The sequence below is a fragment of the Manis pentadactyla genome, chromosome 17 (assembly GCF_030020395.1).
Source record: "Manis pentadactyla isolate mManPen7 chromosome 17, mManPen7.hap1, whole genome shotgun sequence".
NCBI classification, from domain to species: Eukaryota; Metazoa; Chordata; class Mammalia; order Pholidota; family Manidae; genus Manis; species Manis pentadactyla.
Genome location: NC_080035.1, coordinates 64,565,335 through 64,586,765, shown reverse-complemented (window position 1 = coordinate 64,586,765; position 21,431 = coordinate 64,565,335). Strand labels below are relative to the sequence as shown.

At 50.7% G+C, this 21,431-nt stretch overlaps 1 protein-coding gene across 1 annotated transcript in view; it reads left to right on the top strand.

The window, feature by feature from the left end:
* The first annotated feature begins 10,510 nt into the window (after positions 1-10,510).
* The window catches only part of ANKRD10 (ankyrin repeat domain 10), a 32,649-nt gene continuing 21,728 nt past the window's right edge, over positions 10,511-21,431 (top strand). The window contains exons 1-3 of the mRNA XM_036893871.2: positions 10,511-11,565; positions 14,928-15,080; positions 20,287-20,378. Coding sequence (XP_036749766.2) covers positions 11,356-11,565; positions 14,928-15,080; positions 20,287-20,378 — 455 coding nt within the window. The 5' untranslated portion in view covers positions 10,511-11,355. The remainder of the gene's footprint in view (positions 11,566-14,927; positions 15,081-20,286; positions 20,379-21,431) is intronic.

The following is a 21,431-nucleotide window of genomic DNA, read 5'->3' as shown; positions in this document are numbered from 1 at the left end:
CAGCCTGACCCAAGCACGGGCCAGGAGCGGCCCTGACCCAGTGGGGCCAATGCCAGTCCTGGGGCCCCATCACCTGCCCCTATGGCAGGGCCAGTCCAACCCGGTCAGAGGGGGGAGGGGTTGCCCTGCCTGCTGCTTGTCCGCCAGCCTGTCACCCAGCCAGTAGACGCAGGTTTCGTGCGCGGCTTCACCAAGTCCCCAGGCCCCTGGGACTCGATGCTCTGACGTGAGAACACTAAAGTCTCCTGCACCTGAACTGCCCAGAGAGGGGGCCCCTCCCCTGCTGGGGCTCCTCTACGGCAGCCCAGTGCCCCTCTGGGGTCAGGGCCCAGCAGTGCCTGGACAGGGAGCACCACACGTCCTTGATGGACCTCCCGGGATGGTGCCACAGGAACAGGCTCCACAGGGGGCAGCCCCAGAGTGGAGGGGGCGCACCCAGCCAGCAGAGCTCAGAGAGGCTCCCGCCGGGCCTCGGCAGAAGGCAGGGAAAGGACGCGGAAAGGGGCCGACAGGCTGGGGGAAGCCCATAGCAGCCTGGCCCCTGACACCCCCACCCCATCCCTCCCGGGACGCCTCCGCACGGCGCCGCCCACGCTTCTGCTGGCTCCTCCCCCGGCCTCTGGGTCCGCGAGGTCCTGCCAGCCTCACCTAAACCCACACTTGGACTTTCTGCACCTCTAACATCCTCCGAGCATCTCCAGGGAGCTGTCCAGCTCGCCACGCTCAGGATGCCTCGACCAGCCGCATCTCACCCAGGACTGTCTCTGCTCACCAGCCCCACCCAGGCACCCCGCTCCTCTTGCAAAGCCGAGGAGGAGAATGGCACCCACTGAGGTGCTCATCACCATGCAGAACTAGAGGGTGCAGCTCACCCTCAGTGGGAGCTGGTGGGGGCTCAGAGAGCAGGGTTTGGGTCCCGCCCCCCTACCTCAGTTCAGATTCCCATGCTGCCCCGAAGGAGTTGTGTGCCCCCGGGGTGACCTTGGGCCAGTGACAGCACCTCCTGAACTTCAGTTTCTTCATCCTCAAAGAAGACTCTGTAGAGCACCTGCCTCTGAGGGTGCAGGGGTGGGATGAGGTGACGGCTGAGTGCACGGCACCTGTCTGCACGCGTGCGGCCCACCTTGACCTGAGGGAGGCTCACACCTCCCGTCCCCAGCAGGGCGTCTGCGCTGGGCTGGGGAGCGGGGAAGCCAGTGCTGCCTGCCTGCCTGCCTGTGCTCGGCCTCCCAGCCATGCCCGGCCCAGTGCCCACAGATGTGAGTGGGCCTCGGGAGGGCCCGAAATACAGGCTCGCAGGAGCACCCAGAATTCCTCAAGAACAGCTCCTCTTTCCAAACAGGAAACCCTCCCAATCAAAGAAGAAAGCAGCATAAAAAGTCTGTTCGAAGGCGCCAAATACCATGAGGAGAAACAGAGCCTAAGCTGAGAGCTCGAGCCCGCCTGTGGGGCCCCCGCCGACTCACCCCTAGGAGGGGATGTGAAAGGGAATTACTGACCGTTCTGTGCAAAGGAGAATCGTTGTATTCAAGGAGTGCCAAATAAAACAAACACGTTGAAATATTAAGTCAGAGGCAGTGCACTTTTTTTCCTTAAGCAAAAGAAGAAATGAAGATCTAATTGAGCCTGAAAAATTCTAAGAGTGCCCGAAGCTTGCTGTTTTCTGACCGGGTGAGCTTCAGAGTGACCTCAGAACCTGCGTAGTCATCAGGGAACCCCAGAGAAACAACCACGAGATGGACGTGTAAACACAGAAAGATTTGTTGTGGAGAATCGGCTCACATGACAGGGAGGCTGATGGGCCCCAGGCTGTGCGGTCGGCGGGCTGGAAACGCTGCAGAGCTCGCGCAAGGGCGAGGCAGAGGCGAGTGGGCATTTCACCCTTTGCTCTTTTCGACATTGTCCATCCTCTCTTCTCTTTGGGCTCTAGTCTGGAAGCAGCAAATTTGAAAAAAGAATCCCTTTCCCTGGTGGCTGCCCCCTGCCAGGTGCACGACGTGACCCACGGCGGGAGCTGGGTTTCAGCTCCAGTCCAGGGTAGAACCCAAGCCAACCTGCCGGGCAGCCCAAGACCAAGAGCCATGAGGGCTGGTGAGTCGTGGCGAGGAGAAGACACTCCGCCTTCCGCGTCCTCTGAGGAGGCAAGAAGGAAGGCGCTAGGCTCAAGGCACGGGCGGGCTTAGGGTGTGATGGGAACGGGGGTGCTGCGGCTCTGCCCTCCCCTTTTCCTTCAAAATGGGCCTTTGGTCAAGCCCAGCCCTCAGCCAAAGACACTGTGTGTATTCCTCCAGGAGGAAGCCAAATGCAACCAGTTATATTGATTTATCGATAGATGATACATTAGTTTCAAACATGGCAGAGCTGACCAACTGAAATAAAATACAAGATATGTATCTACATAGATATAGGTATATAGATGTATGCAACTTAAAATTTTCCACTAGCCACATGAAGAAAAGTAAAAATAAAGAAGTGAAGTTAATTTTAATAATGCACTTGATTTAACCCAATGAATCCAAAATATTATAAATCTAATATGTACTCTATTAAAATTACTAGTGAGATATTTTATATTCTTTTATTCTTATTGCTAAGTCTTTGCAATACTGTGGGTGTGTTACAGCACATCTCAGTTGGAGCATTAAATTTTCACCGGGAATATTGGATCGATACTGAGATTTCACAAGAGTTAGTTTAAAGACCAGTGACTCATATCTAAGTCGTTCTTAAGTTGTTTAAACAGACTTAAAATTTTTCCAATAACTGAATCAAGTAAATCCAAATCTAAGTTGATTAAAATTAAAAGTGATAAATAAAATTGAATAAAATGTAAACTCTAGTTCTTTGATCTCACTGGTGCATCTAGGCTAGTCTGTGCCATTTGGGTTTTAAGTTCAATGAAAAGGTGTCAGCAAGTTTTAAGCCACCACTGTTGTTAGATTTACATCTTCAGAAGATCCTCTTGCTGCTGGACAGGAAAAGCTGAGAGGTTGTCACATTAGTTTAAGCAAAAGCATGCGGATGGGGTGGCAGGAGAGGAAAGAGGTGCATGTGCTCGAGACATCCTGGGAGGTGCAGCTGCCAGGCCCTGCCTGTGGGGTAGGTGGGGGTGAGGAGAGTGTTGACACATGTCGGCTGTACTTGAGCCACGGGGCAGACGTTGGGTCCTGTGCACAGAGGCCTGTGTGGGGGTGAGCAGGGTAACTGTGTTGGTGTGGGGGCGCACAGGAGTTTCATTTAGGGTATAAGTGGATATACCTGGTAGAGGCCCAAATGGAGATGGGCACTAACCCGTTGGATTTATGAGTCTGGGCCACAGGAAAGGTCAGAGCTGGAGACCTGAATCTGGGAATCACCAGCATTAAAATGGTATTTGAAGGCGCGAGAGTCAAGGAGATTGACTAGGAAGAAAACATGGGGAGCAGGAGATCTAGGACGAGGGGTCCTCGAACATATGGAGGTTGGACAGGAGACTTAGAGGCTCACAGAAGCCAGGAGGACAGAGCGGTTTATAAAGGCACCGATGGAAATCCATTGACTGCCCCTGAAATATCAGGTTAGGATAGAGAGTTACTGCGGGTTCGGCAAGCAGGTCTATGATGAATTTGACTGGAGCTCAGCATGGCAGTGCTGGGCACTAACACCCACCTGGAATAGGCTGGAGAAATTCAAGACAATAGTTATATGTATTCTTTCAAGTTAAGCCATGAAGGGAAACAGTGCACAGTAGCTGAAAAGGTGTGTGAGTTGTTGTCCTAAGGCACAGAGTCACTGCAAGTGACCAGCAAATTTGCCTGCTGACGGCATGAGTGCATTCGGCAGGGCAGGAGAAAGCACGGACTGCTGAGCATCTTACCTATTGGATGTTTACGTTTCCTTCCAGAGAACTGCCTGCTCATATCCTTTGCCCATTTTCCTTTGTTGTTTATCTTTTCCTTGTTGATTTGTAGAAGTTCTTTGTTTATGCTGAATATGTATCCTTTATATGCTCAATGACTTGCACACTGTTTCCTTTGGTCTATAGTTTATCTTTCGCTGTGTTTCTGGTGCCTTTTGTCAAAATGAAGTTATTAATTATAACATAGACAAATCTGCCCAATTTTTTCTTGTATAGTTGTACTTCATGCCTTGGTAAGGAATCCTTCACTATCCTGCTGTCATGAAGAGGGTCTGCTGTTTCCTTCCAAATCTTTTTCACATTTGCTTTCACATTCATGTCTAATCCACGTGGAACATGATTTTTAGCCTGGTGAGGTAGAGGTCCAGTAGAACCTCTCTTCTTGCCCCCATTCCACGGAGGCAGGCGGGGAGTGAGCAGGGCCAGTTGGATGGACGGCAGTGAGAACAGGTCTTTGTGCTGGTCCATTATTCTCCGATGGTAGCAAGTCCTTGCGAGTATACCCAAACCTTGAGCAAAGCCCTCCACCGTGCTTTGAGAATTAAGAGGAAGGGGCCACCCTCTGTTTGGGATGCAGGGGCCAGGGGAGGGCGGTGTCTCCTGGCCTAGGTCAGCATGCTGTCCCACCAGCAGCCCCGTGGACCACAGTGCCCAGGGGGGCCATTTCCCAAGGGGCCATTGGTCCCAGGCACAGGGCAGCACACAGTTGACGTGCACTCCGAGCAGTCCCACACCCCCTGCAGCCAGGGAGACCTGGTACCTGTTAATACTCTCTCTTCATACATCATCCAGGCCTCAGAAATGGAGAAGGGGCAGGGCTGGCAAGATGGGAGATTATGGTGCCCCAGCCCACCGCTGCCGGAGCCCCCATGGCCGGGCCTCTGCCCCTTCCTGGCTGCTCCCCCTGGCCTACACGGGAGCCACAGACATTTCTCCCACCTTTGAAGGGGCCAGAAGAGGGTGCAGGGTTCTGGGAGGGTAGGTCAAAAGAAGACTCTTCAGGTAGACACTGTATCAGGACTGGCACACGGGGTCTTCTCACCCCACCTCCCCTCCTGGGAAGCCTCTGCACTCCTTGCCCACACCCTGGCCTTTCCATGCGGCCTCAGCACACCTGTGTCTGCCCACAGGGTCTCATCTGCTGGACAGAGCTGAGTAAGAGCAGTTTGAAGCCAACAGCTTAATTCCTGTTATTTCATCAGGTGGTCAGGGTTATGTTACCCCCAGTAACAGAGACTCCTGTCAGACTGTCTTGTTTCTGGAATGTTCTTCCAGAATAAATTCAGCAGGGGGAATTTTAGGAAGTGAGGCAGATGTGATCAGCTTGCATCCCACCTGGTACCAGGTCTGGTCTGGGGCGTCGGGGAGCAGCCTCTGTCTGAAGATGGGGGCTCTGTCTGGAGGGAAGTCAGCCCCAGGCTGGCCACGGGGACTTCCCAGCCTCTTGGCAGAGGAAGGTCACCAGCCCTGCCAGTGGGAGAGCCAAAGGACATTTTAATAATAGTGATGACTCATAGGGACTTTTCTGTCTGATAATAGCATTGGGAAATGAAGGAATCAGCTAAAACATTTTAAGGGATGACATGGTTGCCAAGTTAAAGGGCAGAAGGGACAGCAGGACCCTCCTCAGGAGCAGCCCGCTCTGGCTGCCTCTGCCGGGAGGGCGGCAGGTCCCGGACACCTGTTTCCTTCTCCTCAGACCTGCCGCCACCCCGCGCCCAGCAGCTCTGCTGTCATGAGTCTGCTGCTGAGTGGGGCATGTCCTTCTGTTCTTATTTTAAGGGCATTAGTGTTTTTGAAACAGTAAAGAAATGCCTCTATTAGTCTCTGCCCCGTTCCCGGCACAAAGCGCCTAAGCCTCGCGATGTCCTACAGACACGAGCACCAGGAGCACCTTCTGCTCTAATACGTGGCCTCTGGCCCTGTTCCCGACAGAGCTCCTAAACCCCTGGGAGTGTCCTGGGTGATGGGAGTGTCTGCTGTGGTGAGGACACGGCTGGGGTCCCGGAGGGGGGCTGCTCACCAAAGACCGGCCACGACTAGGCGCTGGGACGTTTCACCCCACCTCACCCCCCATCCTCCAGAGAGGGGCGAGGGGCCCGAGACTGAGCTCACCACCGACCATGCCTGCATGAGGAAGCCCATAAAAGTCCCAGAGAGCTTCCAGGTGGGTGGCGGGCCCTTCCAGCCCTGCCCCAGGGAGCTCCTCAGCTGTGCCCTTCACCAGATCCTTTAGTAACTGGCAGGTGTGAGTCGTGTGCCCCTGAGTTCTGTGAGCTGCTCAAGTAAGTTAATCGCACCTGAGGAGGAGGGGGTTACAGGGCCCTCCAGGCTGCCGTGTGGGGGCCATAAGCACCAGTGATAACCTGGACCTGTGTCTGACGGGGGCAGTCTTGTGGGACAGAGCCCTTACCCTGCGGGGTGTGACGTGATCCAGGTGGGTGGCGGCAGAACTGAGTTGAATGGCAGGACACTGAGCTGGGGTCACAGAGAATCATCTGGCATGGGGAGAATCGTCCACACATTGGCCCCCAGGAGCGCCAGGAGTGAAGTGTTCACTGTGAAGGTAGGAGAGGTGCACAGGGGAGCGAATGCAGTGGGGAGAGTGGGGTTTCCCTGTGCAGACCGGAAAAATGTGAGTTTTCTCCATCAGAGTGCTAATCCCTGTTTAAACAAGATGTAAGTAAGACACAGGACAATCAGTAAGACTCCAGAATCTTGATGCTGTTTATGACCAAGATCCCTGCTCCACAGCAGGTCTCCCCATTCTGCAAGGGAGTTTCCGCCTGCAGTTTCCTGTCATTCACACTTGTCCTGGGGGCTGACTATGGGTGGGGCACTGTCCTGGTGCAAGGGATACAGTGATAATGGAGAGACAGAGACAGAGATGGAGAGAGAGGGAGAGAGGGAGAGAGGGAGAGAGGGAGAGAGGGAGACCTCCACCCCCAGCAGGCTCTGGCTCTGAGTGGGGGCTCTCCGCTCTCAGCGCTCAGGGCAGCTCCGTTCCGGAGCAGAGAGGGGCAGCCCCTGAAGACCGTCTGCTTTCACATGAGAAGCACCAGGAGCAGATGTGTTTCTAAGCAGCTGGAGACCTGGGGATGTGGGGAGGCAGTCTCAGAGCCCACCTCCTCACAATCACAATCAAGATTTTTATTTTTATTTCATGATTAAGAGGGAGTAGTATTTACTTGTCAGGTTTATAAACGTTCTCGTTTGGGGGTGACAGGAAGCCAAGCTGCCACACGTTGGGGAACCTCTGTCCTGGAGCTGCCTGCAGGGGAGGAGGCGGAGGAGGGGCTGGGCAGGGATGTGGGCAGCCCCCTGGCTCTCCTACCAGGACAGAGTGAGCACCACAGGCGGGTGGCCTGAGCACTGGCTGAGGTTCTCTCCCAGCTCGGACCCAGGAGCCCCAGATGGGGTGATGGAGCAGGTTTCCCCTGGGGCTGGGAGGCAGGGGCCGCCTTGGCCCCAATGCTGGGGTTGCTGGGGACCCTCATGTTCCACCTCGGCTACACCTTCTCCAGGTGTTCTGTGTGCTGATATGTGTCCAAATTTCCCTCTTACAGGACACCAGCCACACTGGGGGCCTGCTCTGCCCATGATGGCCTCGTCTGCTAGGACCCTGTTTCCAAATCTGAGAGGCTAGGGGTTACCGTCCAACTCAGAACAGGGAGCGTGGGGATGGGAGGCAGAAGCCTCCAGCAGGTCCTTGGTTTCCAGGGCCGGGGTCGGCCACGAGGAGGCATGACAGGCAGGTCCAGAGGGCTGCGCAGGCCCAGCTGCAGGGCGGCCACAGGCTGAACCTCGGATTTGGGACTTTGCTCCTGAGGAGCCATTTCCAGTGAGGTGTGCGCATCACTAACGGCAGGAACTGATCTGGGAAGCGCCCTATCAGACTGCATTTTGTGGCATGTTTAAATGGATAGAGACAAAATCTGGCGAGCACCATACCTCACTGACGCTTCATTCATGAAGGGCATGTGAATAAAGCTGATCAGTTTAATAGGTGAACCTATTTTTAGGAAAATACTAAGAGCATAGATCCTATGTGGCTATAAAAATCTGTGAGAGTGTGGGGAAGATCCACATGGAAGTGGTGTTGCATGACTGTTGTTGCTGTGAACTGAATGTTTGTGTCGCCCCAAATTCCAAATGTTGATGCCCTAAATCCCCTTGTGGTGCCACTGGGGTTGGGCCTCTGGAGGTCATGAGGGTGGGGCCCCCACCGTGGGATCAGTGCCCTGACGAGCAGGGTCAGCAGCGTGCTCTTACCTCTGCGTGCGAGAATGCCAACCGTCTGTGGGCCAGGACAGGGCCTCACCAGAACCTGACCCTGCTGGCGCCCTGAACCCAGACCTTTAGCCTCCAGAACTGTGAGAAATATATTTCCTTCATTTAAGCCTCCCTGCCTGTGCTCCTCTATGATGGTAGCCCGGACAGACCAAGACAGCACACTTAGGTCTAATTCCAAGCAGATTCGCCTTCTTAAAAGATGTATCTGGTAGTGTGGTGGGAGACAGGTGGGAGGGCTGAGGGGCAGACAGAGAGCAGTAAGGCTCTGGCCTGCTCTGAGGCCAGGCTGGGGGCACCAGCAAGGTGCTCGCCCACCCCCACAGCCAGCTGCAAGTTGGATCTGTGTCTCCCTCCAAGCCCCCGCCACCCCTTACCTAGCACCACAGCAGAGCCCCTCACTGGTCCAGCACTCCGTGCTGTGCATCCTGGGGCCCTGCCCAGGGTCCTTCCTACACCACACCGTTCCTGTACTGCGAAGCGCTCAGAAGAGGCCCACTGAGGTCTCCCAGGTGTGTAGACACTTATGCACATTTCTGCCTGGGATATTCTTTCAACTGAGCCCTGCGCCATCTGAGCAATTCCTCACAGACACACCCTTTTCTGGGAAACCCTAAACTCAGGGTTTTTGCTTTGTTTTGATACTGAGTTTTGAGTCTTTCTGTTTCCTTTCATGTATCTGAATTGTATCTTCAAATACTCAAGTTTGCTTATGTTAAAGAAAAAGAAGTATTGGTCAAACTATTAAGTAAGAAAATAACCCAGTGACACTTGTTAAAGCCTGGTAAGGCAGACTTTGTTCAAGGGGCCATTGTGATGGGTGCAGGGACCTCAGCAATGGACAAGACCCCATTTTTTCTTGCAGTGGGGGAGAGATCAGACTCACCTCTGAATACAGCACAGGCAAAGGGGAACATGTAGCTAAGGAGCAGGGGGGTGTTAGCAGGCAGAAAATTACCAAGAGGACATATCAGGGTCAGCTAAACATCAGATTAAACTGACCTAACAGGATTCTTGCTGAAGGCAGGCCAGGTGACCAGGCAGCACCTGAGGATAGAGGGTGGAGGATGCCGGGCCTGATTAGATAGAGGCAGTGATCAGATTCAGGGCCAGGGCTTCTAGCTACACCAACTCAGCAGGATTCTTGCTAAAACTGGACAACACAGAGGTGAGTGTGCAGGTCCGAAAGTGAGGCCTAGTTGAAATTCAGGGGAGCTCAAGTAGAGTTTGGTCGAGGAGAGAATCTTTGTCACATATTCACATACTTTGTCAAACAAAATCTGACATATTTGAGTTATGACTACTTCTTTCTCCCTTTTCCCTACAGCTTTTTAGAAACAAGAGTCCTAAAGAAAATCTGTAACTGGTAATAAAATTATAAAAGTTGGGTGAAACTCGGGACCAACCAGTTAAAATACGGCATTTGGGACAATTCACTAGACTCCCCTTTATAATTCTCATACCCACAATTACCACACAGCATATCTTAGGGGTCTATCATCATGTATGTGTTCATCTATCTCAGCTCTCTAAATATCTATGCAAGCCAAATAGCCCTAAAAAAACAGAAAGTCATCTTAATTGAGGAAGAACGCACCCCAAATATCCTATCATTGTAACCTACTTATTTTCCTAGGCCTTAAGACTCTTCATGCAAAATAAGTTCTAAGATTAAACAAATCTAAAGGTGGGTTGTAAAGTAGGTCTGGATATTATTCTAACCTCTGCCACAGGCATGCAGTTTGTCCATGGGCAAGTTCCTTAGCTTATCTGTCTCAGTTCCATCACCCCTAGAGTGCAGGGTAAACAGGAGTCATCCCTCCCGGTACTGCAGTTGAGAAGGCATACGGAAAAGTGGAAGTCATTATCAGGGTACATATCATAAGTAGATAATTACATTAAAATCGCGTGCAAGCATGTGGGGTTGGTAGGGGGCCATGGGGGAGATGTATGCCAAGGAAAATGGATTTGGAGCTGACCAAGTTTGAAACGAGATCACAGCATATTTCTACCTTTTTGGTCTAAATTAAAAAGTACTGCTTGACCTACTGAAACATTCTTTCTTGCCTCATCTAATAGATCTTAGGCTGCTCCTGGAGAGAAGGCAGATTCTGCCTCCTTGTACTCCCCACTCATTAGTAATTGCTCACGGAACTGAAATACTGCTATTTCTCACTATATCTAGAGCATTTCCCAAGTGTTTTATTGTGCATTGTACTCAACACACTTTGTCAACACACAGATGACTGCGCTGTATATTAACACCAAGAAGTTAACAATTTCCCTATGAGTGGCGGTAGGTTTGTAATTTCTTGTTTTATTAACTAATGCTGCAATGGTTATCTCATGCAGCAATATTTCCCCAGACATCTGGTTACCTACTTTAATTTGAATTACTGTGCTTCAGAATCGTGTAAAGGAAAAAAAGAAAGCAATATATACAAGGAAAAAGAACACATACAAATGAAAAAGAACTATATGGTTAGAAAAGTACTGTAAGGAAATATCCATGAGCATTAATAGTGGTTATTCCTCGACAGTGAAATTGATTTTTACGTATTATTCATAATCAGAAAAAAACATCTATTTTTTTAAACTTTTTTTCAATCAAGTCAACCGATTCTCGGGGCTGAAAGAGGGTTTAGCACCCCCGGCGAGCAGTTTAGTCTCCTCTGGTTCTGCAGTCGTACTCGCCGGACAGCGGGGACCAAGGGACGCAGGGACGGAAGAGGGGGCGCAGGGACCGGGGCACGCAGGGAACAGAGCTGGGCCGCCGCGCCCGGCGCTGCAGGTTCGGACTAGAGTCCACACGGGTCGCCGGGGCAACGAGGGCTCCGCGCGGTGGCGCAGCGACCCCGAGTTGCCACGGAGAGCCCAGCCTCCTCCTACGCGAGGCGGGTTTCTGCGCGCGGACCTCTCAGGGCCCCGCGGGCTGCGGTTGTTTGCAGGGACGGAGGCGGTGAGGGCGGGGCAGCGTCTGGCCCCGCCCCTCCACCTCGGCCCCGCCCTGCCCCCTGTGCGCACTCGGCTCGGCTCGGCAGCCGGCGGGACGCGGCGGCAGCGGTGGCGGCGGCAGTTCTGCGCTCCCTCCTTTGTACTCGGGCAGCCTCTGCTCCCCGTTCGCGCGTCCTCTCGGCCCACCAGCTCGTGCTCTGCGGTGACGGACGATGTCGGCGGTGGGCACGGGCGCGGGTGTGGAGGCGGGCTTTTCCAGTGAGGAGCTGCTGTCGCTCCGCTTCCCGCTGCACCGCGCCTGCCGGGACGGGGACCTGGCCGCGCTCTGCTCGCTGCTGCAGCAAACTCCGCGCGCCCACCTGGCCGCCGAGGACTCCTTCTACGGCTGGACGCCCGTGCACTGGGCCGCGCACTTCGGCAAGGTGGGCGCGGGCCCTTTAAGGCGCCATTTTCGCGGCTTTCCTGTGGGGTCGAAAGGGTGGGGCTGGGGGCGCGGGGAGTGCTGGGAGGGCGGGACGGAAGCGGGGTCGCGGCTACCCGTGGCTGGGCTAGTGCGGAGGCCGGGACCGGGGGGCGCGGGACGTGCCGGGAGCGTGGGCAGAAATGGGGGTGCGGAGCCCGGGGCCCCGAAGAAGCGGGGCGTGCCAGGAATGCGGCGGAAGCGGGGTCGCGGCAACGCAGGGGCCGGGGTTGGAGGGCGCGGGGCGTGCCGGGAGCGCGGGCGGAAGTAGGGTCGCAGTTCCCTGGGGGCCGGGGCGTGCCGGGAGCGCGGGGCGGAAATGTGGGGTCGCCGCACCCCGGGGGCTCGGGCGTGTCTGTGGCGGCGCCAGTTTCCAAAGGGCGTGGCCTCGAGAGGCGCCAACTGCCCTGAGGGCGGCCCTGGCCCAGTGCTGGCGGGGCCGCGCCGGCCGTTCTGCGGGAGGTTCGGGTCTCTGGGAGTGGCGTGCTGGCGGCCGGAGCGCCGGTGCCTCGGAGGAAAGCCGCGGGGCCTCCGGCGTGTCGCCCCGCGCTGACGCCAGACCCGGGAGCGTCTCGGGCACCGCGTCTGCGCGACCCGCCTCGGCTCCGTGCCCTGAGCCCCTGGTTTCCGCCCCGCGGCCCTGAGGCTGCCCAGCGCCCGCCCGACGTACCCGGGTACAGCGTCCCGTCAGCTGGAGGTGGGGTTTCCGTGGTGGAGTAAAAACTTGCGCAGGTTGTGAAGTCACCAGACGGTTGTGTCGGATGAAGTGACACTTTAAAAGTAGGAGATTTTGTGCGGAATGTTGTCCGTGCGCCTCCATACCCTGCCTGGGCTCAGCGGGCTCAGCGACGGCTGCATTATCTGGGGTCTGAGCTGCTGTAAGCGGGTTACGTTAGGGAGGTTTATCTCCCTGTGAAGCCTTTACGACGTCCCCTTAAAGTCATTAAAACATTTGGGAGTTAACGGAGTGCTACTTTAAATTTTTAAAAGATTAAATAAAACTCAGCTGTGCATTAAGTGGAGTTACTTGATGAGGGTAGTAAGTCATAAAGTGAGATCACGGTGCATCTCAGAAGTGACTTTACTGATGAAGATTTCTATACCAAAAATCAGGAATACTTAGAGATGTTTTCTCTCTGAATTGATAAAGTTGGGTTCAAATGGTTTTGCAGAAAAACACGCAATCATGTGAAACGCGACGTTTCAAAAAGACCTGAACGTCTGTGCGTTTTTACTACGCGCTGATGAAGTTGCTTCACTTTGCTCCTGCCCTGAATTCGCAACGCGGCTATCTTTTGGGAAACAGTTTCTGGTTTCTTCCTAAGACGGAGAATTCAGAGGTGTATTTTGGGGACACAGTGGGGATAAGAAGAGTGGGCAGCCCCCTGGGCTGCGGTCCCCAGGGCACGGCCTCTGAGGCGGTGCCGCTCCGGCGCCCTTCCTGATAACGAGCGCCCAGGGAAATCAGCCTCACGGGCCCTTCTCCGGCCCCTCGTCCTCTAGCCCTGAAAGCAGATTTCCCAAAGCCGTCAGTAATCTGAGCATTATCCTTCCTGAGTGCGTCTGGCTCTGGTTTATTTTTACAGTAAGGTGTAGGCACCTCAAAGCTTGATTCTCAGCGTCTTTGTCCCCATGTGTTTGAGGAAACACCCTTGTCACAGGCAAGGACAATTTTTTTTTTAAGCACCCTTGTTCATTCTGATCCTCCTTAGCTGGTTGAGAATGAGACGGATTTGACAGTCCTGCACATTCTGTGGAATGCATAAAGCTGCCTTGCAGTGGTCATTAAGACCCCTTATTTACCAACCCAAGGATTCCTCCAGGTATCTAGGGATTAGAAAGAGCCATTACTGCTTTAAAAATGCTTAAAATGGTTAATTTAATGTTAATGTATATTTTATGACGTTAAAATCAACTGAATTTGCTTTTTGAAAACCTACTTCCATAGAGCGAGAGTAGTATATTAACCTTGTAGACAAGAGGCAATTTAGCGTGTTCAGCTGTCTTTAATCATTATGACTGTATAGTCTTGGAGTCCATAGAAAGGAGAGCAGCATTCAATCTGAGTAAAAGCTATCAGACCAGAATTAGGCCAGGACTCAGGGCTACAAGTTCCCATTCCACTCCCCTCCAGCCTCCTTTTATATACATTTAAGAAGAGCCAATTTACCATTTAGCATCCTATGAACTATTCCCAACTTGCATGAAAGCATATTTAAAGTCAGTTGCACCTTGCTTTTGCAAGTATTGAAAGATATCTTTCCAGAATTCCAAACCCAGTTTCCTAAATTGAACCCAGTCGTAACATTTAAGTCCAGGGAACTCTTAGTTGATATTAAAGATTAAGCACTTTGACATGCCCAGTAACTATCCTTGTTTAATTTCTGTTTGGTTTAAGACCTGTTCTGTGTATTCCCAACTCTGGGAGTTCATCTCACAGAAATGTTGATTTCAGTGACCTGTAGTTTTCCCAAAAAAGCTTAAATCGACAGGATAAGATGTTGGGGTGAGATGGGTATTTGCTCTTCCTCTGAGGTGTGACCTCTAGGAGAGAAACGTTGGCAGAGCTTTTATGTAACACCCTGACACGCTTCATGAGGGGACATGGGCAGTCCAGGATCTGAGGATACGGTGGGTGGGACAGTGTAAATCTTTGAGGACAGCGACCAGGCAGTGCCTGGCCCGTGGTAGGCACTCGGTGAATACTTGCTGTGTGTGATGGGTCCCTTTTACCCAGAGGTTAGTTAGTACTTTGGTACTTGACTGCAGAGTCTGGCCCTGGTTTCTGTGTCTTCATCTCAGTCACCTGACATTCACAGAACTCAGCTGCCATGAGGCCTTTTTTGCCCTGGGGTTTTTTTGTGTACAGTTTGAACAGGCCAAGTGCTGCCCTCTTGCTCTAAAGTCTTTCCCTAAGAAAATAGCCTGGGGAGTGGACCTCAGTTGGGTTTTCAACGAATGCTGCGTTGGTGAAGGTGTACAGACTACAGTTGTGTAGACTGCAGAAGTCTGACGATAAAGTTTGCCTTGACTACCCCAACTTTACCCTCAACTACACAAACTTAATCTACAGATCACTGAGTGAGTGTAGTGTCCATCTGCCTTTCTATTCATGTGTACAGTTTTTTACAAGGAGGGAAAGCGTTCTTTTAAATGCCCTTTAAAATGGTATAGTATTGGGAAGGAATGATTTCCTCTGTTCCCTTAAACAGAAAAAAGAACAAAAATGCCACTTAACCTCCATTATAGAATATAGGTTATTTGTGTGATATTTCATAGTATACCAACACTTGTGCATGTTCACCCTCCACCCCGTTTTCAAAGTTGGAGTGCTTAATACAGTTGGTGAGAGCTGGAGCTACGCTGGACGTGTCTACCACGCGTTACGCGCAGACCCCGGCCCACATCGCGGCCTTCGGGGGCCACCCTCAGTGCCTGGTCTGGCTGATCCAAGCAGGAGCCAGCATTAACAAGCCGGTAAGGGAGTGTGTGCCTGGGGCGCCTTGCTGGGATTTTGTTTTCCTTCTCCAATTATAATTACATGGCATTGAGCTTTAAATTGAGGCCTTAATTGGAGTGTGAGCTTTACCCGAGGGCTAACTGGAATTTGTGTTTATGGAGTTATTTGTGGGTGACAGGCCCTTGACGGAGCAGTGCTTTCTGTTTATAGAGTGCTCTCACCTGTTCCGGGACCTGCCCGATCCACAGGATCCAGGGTGATTTGCCCAAGTTAGAGCTAATAACTGAAGGAGTCTGGCCTTAAGCCTAGGTTTCCTGGCTGCCCTGCTCATGTTGCCTGAGCTTCCTTTCTGCAGATAAAACTGTGGCAAAAGAACGGCTATTAAGTCATCTCTGTGACGGTCAGATTAGGAGTGACCAGCGGGAATTAATGTTGCTTCAGATTCGGGTTGTGGGATGACTGGACACAGATAAGCAGCCAGGTGTTGGGTAGTCGTGGCTCCTGGACACACACAAGTGCAGGGGATTTGTGTTAAAGTATGCCCAATAGGAATGTGGGTCCACCGTGTGTGGTTTTTTGTTGTTGTTATTGTTATCATTAATCTACAATTACATGAAGAACATGTTTACTAGGCTCCCCCCTTCACCAAGTCCCCCCCACACACACCATTACAGTCACTGCCCATCAGCATAGTAAGATACTATAGAATCACCACTTGTCTTCACTGTGTTGCACAGCCCTCCCCGTGCCCCCACACACATTATACATGCTAATTGTAATGCCCCCTTTCTTTTTCCTCGCCCTTATCCCTCCCTTCCCACCCATCCTCCCCAGTCCCTTTCCCTTTGGTAACTGTTAGCCCATTCTTGGGTTCTGTGAGTCTGCTGCTGTTTTGTTCCTTCAGTTTTTCTTTGTTCTTATACTCCACATATGAGTGAAATCATTTGGTACTTGTCTTTCTCCACCTGGCTTATTTCACCGAGCATAATACCCTCTAGCTCCATCCATGTTGTTGCAAACGGTAGGATTTGTTTTCTTCTTATGGCTGAATAATATTCCATTGTGTATATGTACCACATCTTTATCCATTCATCTACTGATGGACACTTAGGTTGCTTCCATTTCTTGGTTACTGTAAATAGTGCTGCGATAAACAGAGGGGTGCATCTGTCTTTTTCAAACTGGGCTGCTGCATTCTTAGGGTAAATTCCTAGAAGTGGAATTCCTGGGTCAAATGATACGTCTATTTTGAGCTTTTTGAGGAACCTCCATACTGCTTTCCACAATGGTTGAACTCATTTACATTCCCACCAGCAGTGTAGGAGGGCTCCCCTTTCTCCACAACCTCGCCAACATTTCTTGTTATTTGTCACTGTGTTTTCTCACGGTGTGTTTTCAGGATTCCCAAACACCACAAGGGTACAAGGGTGTTGTGCGTGCCCGCACAGGCGTCGGGTGTAGTAGACTCCATGGAAAGTCTGACGGGAATGGTGTCCAGGCTGAGCCCCTGCCCCAGGATCGCCTGGCTGAGGGCTGTGCCTCAGGTTCTGTAGGTGTTCCAGAGGCCTTTATACTTTCCTTCTCCCATCATCCTATTTTTAGATGCTTATCTTGCCAATGGGTTTCAGCCCCCGGCAAGTTCTCTATGGATTCAGTGGGTACAAAGAAAATGACAGTAGAATGTTCTTGGGGTGAAAGGGTTATACCCAACTTTATTTCCACGGTGGCAGGTCAATCACTAGAATCCTGTTCACTCAGAGGCAAGTCTGTCCATAGCAAGCTGGTCTCTGCCTCTGGGCCTCTTGGCCTGCATAGTTGTCCTCTGGGCCTCTGTCCTCTGCTCTCCTGCAGCCTTGCAGCCCTGCCACCGTGTCGCCCAGAGCACTGTGCAGGGCTCTCTATATAGAGTCAGTAACAATGCATTGCCCACAGGTGTGTAGTGAGCTAGCCAACCAGGGCCAGGGGAGAATCCTGGCCACAGGAACCTTCACTTTATCCACAATGCTTTAGATCATCAGGGCCTACTTTGTGCAAAGGAAATTTTATTTTCTCCTTTCTCCTTTTCTGTTTTTCCTGATTCATCCCTTGTTGGTAACCAGGTTTAAGCATTGCCAGTCCCCCTTCTCAAGGTAACCTGGCTGCCCACCTATAAAAAGCAAGTGATTGAGGAAAGGGGTTTTTAGCAGTGGCTTAAAACAAGGGTCGTGACAAAGGGGCGGGAGGGTCCCTGTTGTTTCATCCAGTACTCACGAGTTCTGCCTTGCCTGCCCTAGGCGGCTGCCGTGCTGGGGGTTGCCTGACTCTCCCCTCCTCTCATTCCCGGCCCTGCCTTTTCCCTCCTTTATCCTGGGAGGAGAGTGGGGCGGGGCGGAGGGCATGATTCCAAGCTCCGCCTCCTCACCTGTGGGCCCTTGGGCAAATCGTTTTCTTGGTCTGTGGCTCAGTCCTTATCAAAATGTGGATAATCCATGAAGGGCAGTAATTCATACTTGGTATTAATGTGGAATTTTAGTATAGAATATTCTGTGTGCTAATTTACGTTCAGTTACTGTACATCTAATTTGGAGACATCTAAAGAAATTGTCTAATGCAGCTTTCAGATCTTTCACCATCTGGAAGCCTCTTCATGTAGTCCTTCATTGGTCTCAGTATTTCACACAGATGGGGGTTGCTGCTCTGGACAGCACCAGGTGGAGACCCCTCCTACGCCCTGCCCGCAGAGCGTCCCCAGATCCCGCCCTCTCCCACAGCCTCCCTGTGTCCAGCCGGCCAGCCGGGCTCAGCACCCCAGGTCCTCCTGCGTGTGCAAGGGTGTCGCCTGGGGTCAGTGATCAGCGTTGAGTGTCCTGGCTCGCTCCTGAAGGGGCTCTGTTGCCCCATGGGCCGCACTCAGGTCAGAATCTCAGCGTCATCTTGCTCTGCCATGACGGCCCTGCGGTCACGACGGCCCTGCGGTCACGACAGCCCTCTGGTCAGCTCCCCAGCTCACTGGTGACTCATCTTGAGTAGACAGCCTCAGTTCTCACATAGCTATAAAACCAGATCCAGGTTTTTCCTTAATCTTTTTTTTGTTTGTATGCATGTTGTTTTTGAACCTAGTGTTAGGAAGAAACGCTATGCTGTTAATTTTAACCCATCTTCTAGTCTTCATCTTTTGGCATGTTCATTACTAAGTGTTCTAAGTTCATTTTCCTCAAGTTTCATGCTTTCTTGCTGCCTCTGAAATTGGTGGAAGGGGTTGCCAAAGGTCAGATATGCTGTTTAGAGGCCCCAGGGGCTGAGTGTTCTCAGGGAGGAAGTGAAGTTAGTTTTCGGGTGGTCTCTGGTGACTAGCCAGGGGTGTTGCTTTTTGTAAGTATCTGTAAGCCATCTCTTTTAAACACCTACTCTTCTCGAATTTTGTTAGCATTTGGGGTTGCCTTTAGTTTGTAAGCAGTTGAGAAATAAGATTTTTCTTTAATAAAATTCAAGGATACTTGCCCATCTTGAGATTTCTGGCACCTCTCCCACTTTGCTTTATCACTCAGTTTGCCAACAGTAGTTCTGTAGTCGTATTGCAGACCCTTCGATGTGTCTGGTGTGAGCAGTCTTAGGTGGCTCTCTGCTTTCTGTGGCTGCGGTTTTCTTCAAGTAGAGTTTGCTCTGCCCTTCCCAGCTTAAAAGTGTTCCCTTATCCAATCCAGAACTAATCCAGAACGGCTGGACCGTTCACTTGCTTTCCTTGTTACTGGCCCACCATCTTGAAGTAGTAGAACAAGACTTGCTTTTTCTTTCGTGTTCCAAAGGTAGCTTTAAGAACGCTTTTTTCTTGAGCAGTTTGCTGGAGCAAAACCTCATCTAAATCTGCTTGGCTTTTTCTGGTAATATTTGTAATTTTTTGTTTTTTGTTCTTAGTATGTACCTCCTTTCCCTCCCCATCTTTTTGGGGCAGGTTTATGCTTTCAAAAATTCTGAATTCACTGGATAGTTTCCTAGATAGACAGCCACATGGTTTTCTGTGTTTCTTTTCTGAAAAAATGGGCTTATTCTGTTTAGAACTTTCTATCACCTATTAGTTTATTTAAAAATCTACATCCTTTTCCCTCCACAGAGCCCCTTGTATCTTTCATATTTTCCTGTAACATAATCAACCTCTCTTATCTCTGGCTTCCACCTCAGTTCTCCCGTCGGGAGTGCCCTGGTGAAGGTGCTCAGACCCTCACTGCACTGGTGAGCTGCTGGCTCCTCGGGGCCCCGTACTGTGGGCACTGCCCGGCCCCTGTTTCCGTCTCCATCCCTTAATCAGTGTAGTCCCCTCCCGCTCCAGCTTCCCGTGATGTTCAGTCTGTTTGATTCAGGAGGTGTCGCTGCTTAGCCGTTGGGATTTCTCAGGCAGAAAGTCCAAACCAATTTTTCTGGCAGAATGATTTCTTCTCTTGACTGCTGTATCTTTCTTTATCTCTTAATTACCTGAGAGCCTGTAAATAAAATGGGATTTCAGATTTTCCCCCCACCCACACAGTGTCTCTCTCGCCTTTCCTCAGGCGTCGCCCTGAGTCTGCCCACCGCCCCTGCCTCCTCCAGCTTTGTCTTCTGCAGCACAGACCTGGTGCTGATGCAGCTCTTCTACGAGTTCTTGAACAAACCTGGCCGCCATGTACAGCCTGAGTTTGGATACTGTGCTTGCAGGGTTTGATCCTCACGCTCTCCTTCCCATCTTTTCCTGACACTTTAACCTCAACCATCTTGTCTAAAGCACAGTCGTTGTTCAAGATTAAGATAAAAAATCCATGGGCCGACACTGATGATGTTTTGAGTCAGGCTGGCCTTGGGGTTGAATGTGGGTAGACTAGACCAGATATTCGATTTTATGTGCTGTTTTTGGCCTTGGTTACTTTTTTCTTCCTTGTCAGAGAATAATTATTTTGGGTTTTATATACAACACATTAGTGCCTGGATCCAGCATAAAATGGTTTCTAAACCACCATCTAAAGTATATACTGTTAGTGCTGGGGATGCCCCACCATTTATTTATTCTTGACTCAGGAACTCAGAACATACCCCCTTCCCTGGTCTGCTTTTACTTTCTTTCCATGTCTGCATTTCTGTGTGTTCTGCTTCAAATTTGGCTTGCCTTATTGCTGATTTCAGAGGTGAAGGTGCTGCATGGTCTGTGTTAATTACTTTACCTGAAAATGTGAAAGTCTTGTGGAATCTGATATTTGTGTGCGTTTGCCGTTTCAGGACTGTGAGGGTGAGACCCCCATTCACAAGGCGGCTCGCTCTGGGAGCCTGGACTGCATCGGTGCCCTGGTGGCCAGTGGGGCTCATGTCCAGTAAGTGCCTTTGCTTATTGTTCCCGGCCAAAGATGGTAGTCAAAGGGAGCACGCAAAAGTCCTGAACTTTGTTTTTGTATTAGTAATACAATATTTCATTTTTGATCAGTTGGGATTAGTGAGCAAATCTGTTGTGCCGGTTCAGAGGGGGCTTCATCATAGCAGCCTCAAAATTCTTGCTGTGAGAGAGCATATTGGGATGGAAAGAGCAGTCAGCTAATTAAATTTGGAGCCCCGCATCATTGACTTGGCCATTAAGTGTGTCACTGTGGACAAAGCTTCACACGTTTCTTTGCCAAGTTGTAATTTTGAAATGAGGGCCTTGGATTGGATTAGAATCTCTCTCCAGGCCTCACTGGCTCAGAAATTTTTGTTGATAATTACTGGCTTCTCTGAAGTTTTGATTGTCCCATCTTCTAGCAGATGTGAGAACATCAGGTCTTAAAGTCTATTATGACTTTTAATGATTTTATAACTTCTTGTAAAATGGAACTGTTACATTAATCAAACTTCTCTGGGCTTTTGGTATTGATGGCATTATTTTAGGATATCCTTGTTTTAGCCCAGTTTACATCAACTAGCTTATTTGTAGTTTGATAGAACAATCTTAATGTTTAAGTATATTTAAAAATGTGAACTTATATGCAAATCATTAGCTAGCCATGGCATTATACATTTATTTTAGGTATTAAATTCATTTGTATTAACTTTCTCTTAGAGATTTATATTATGAAAATTTTTCTTCTGCAGTTCACAGCATTAACAAAATGGATGCGGTTTTCACCCTTAAATGTGGAGTGTAAGCTATAGAGCTGTAATAACCAAAATAACTACGATAATACCAGCTTTTTTGTTTTACCTTGAGTGTCTTGGATATTTCATAAAAATTACAAACCACTTTCTTCTAATTGGAAATGTGAAAATTTAGACTTTGGGAGAAATAAAATCCAAAAGACTAATTTAACCCTTTGGTTTCCACTTTATTGTTTTGACTCTGTATTATAATAAGTATTGAAAATAGGTCCTGGATCGCAAAACCGTATAGGTTAACT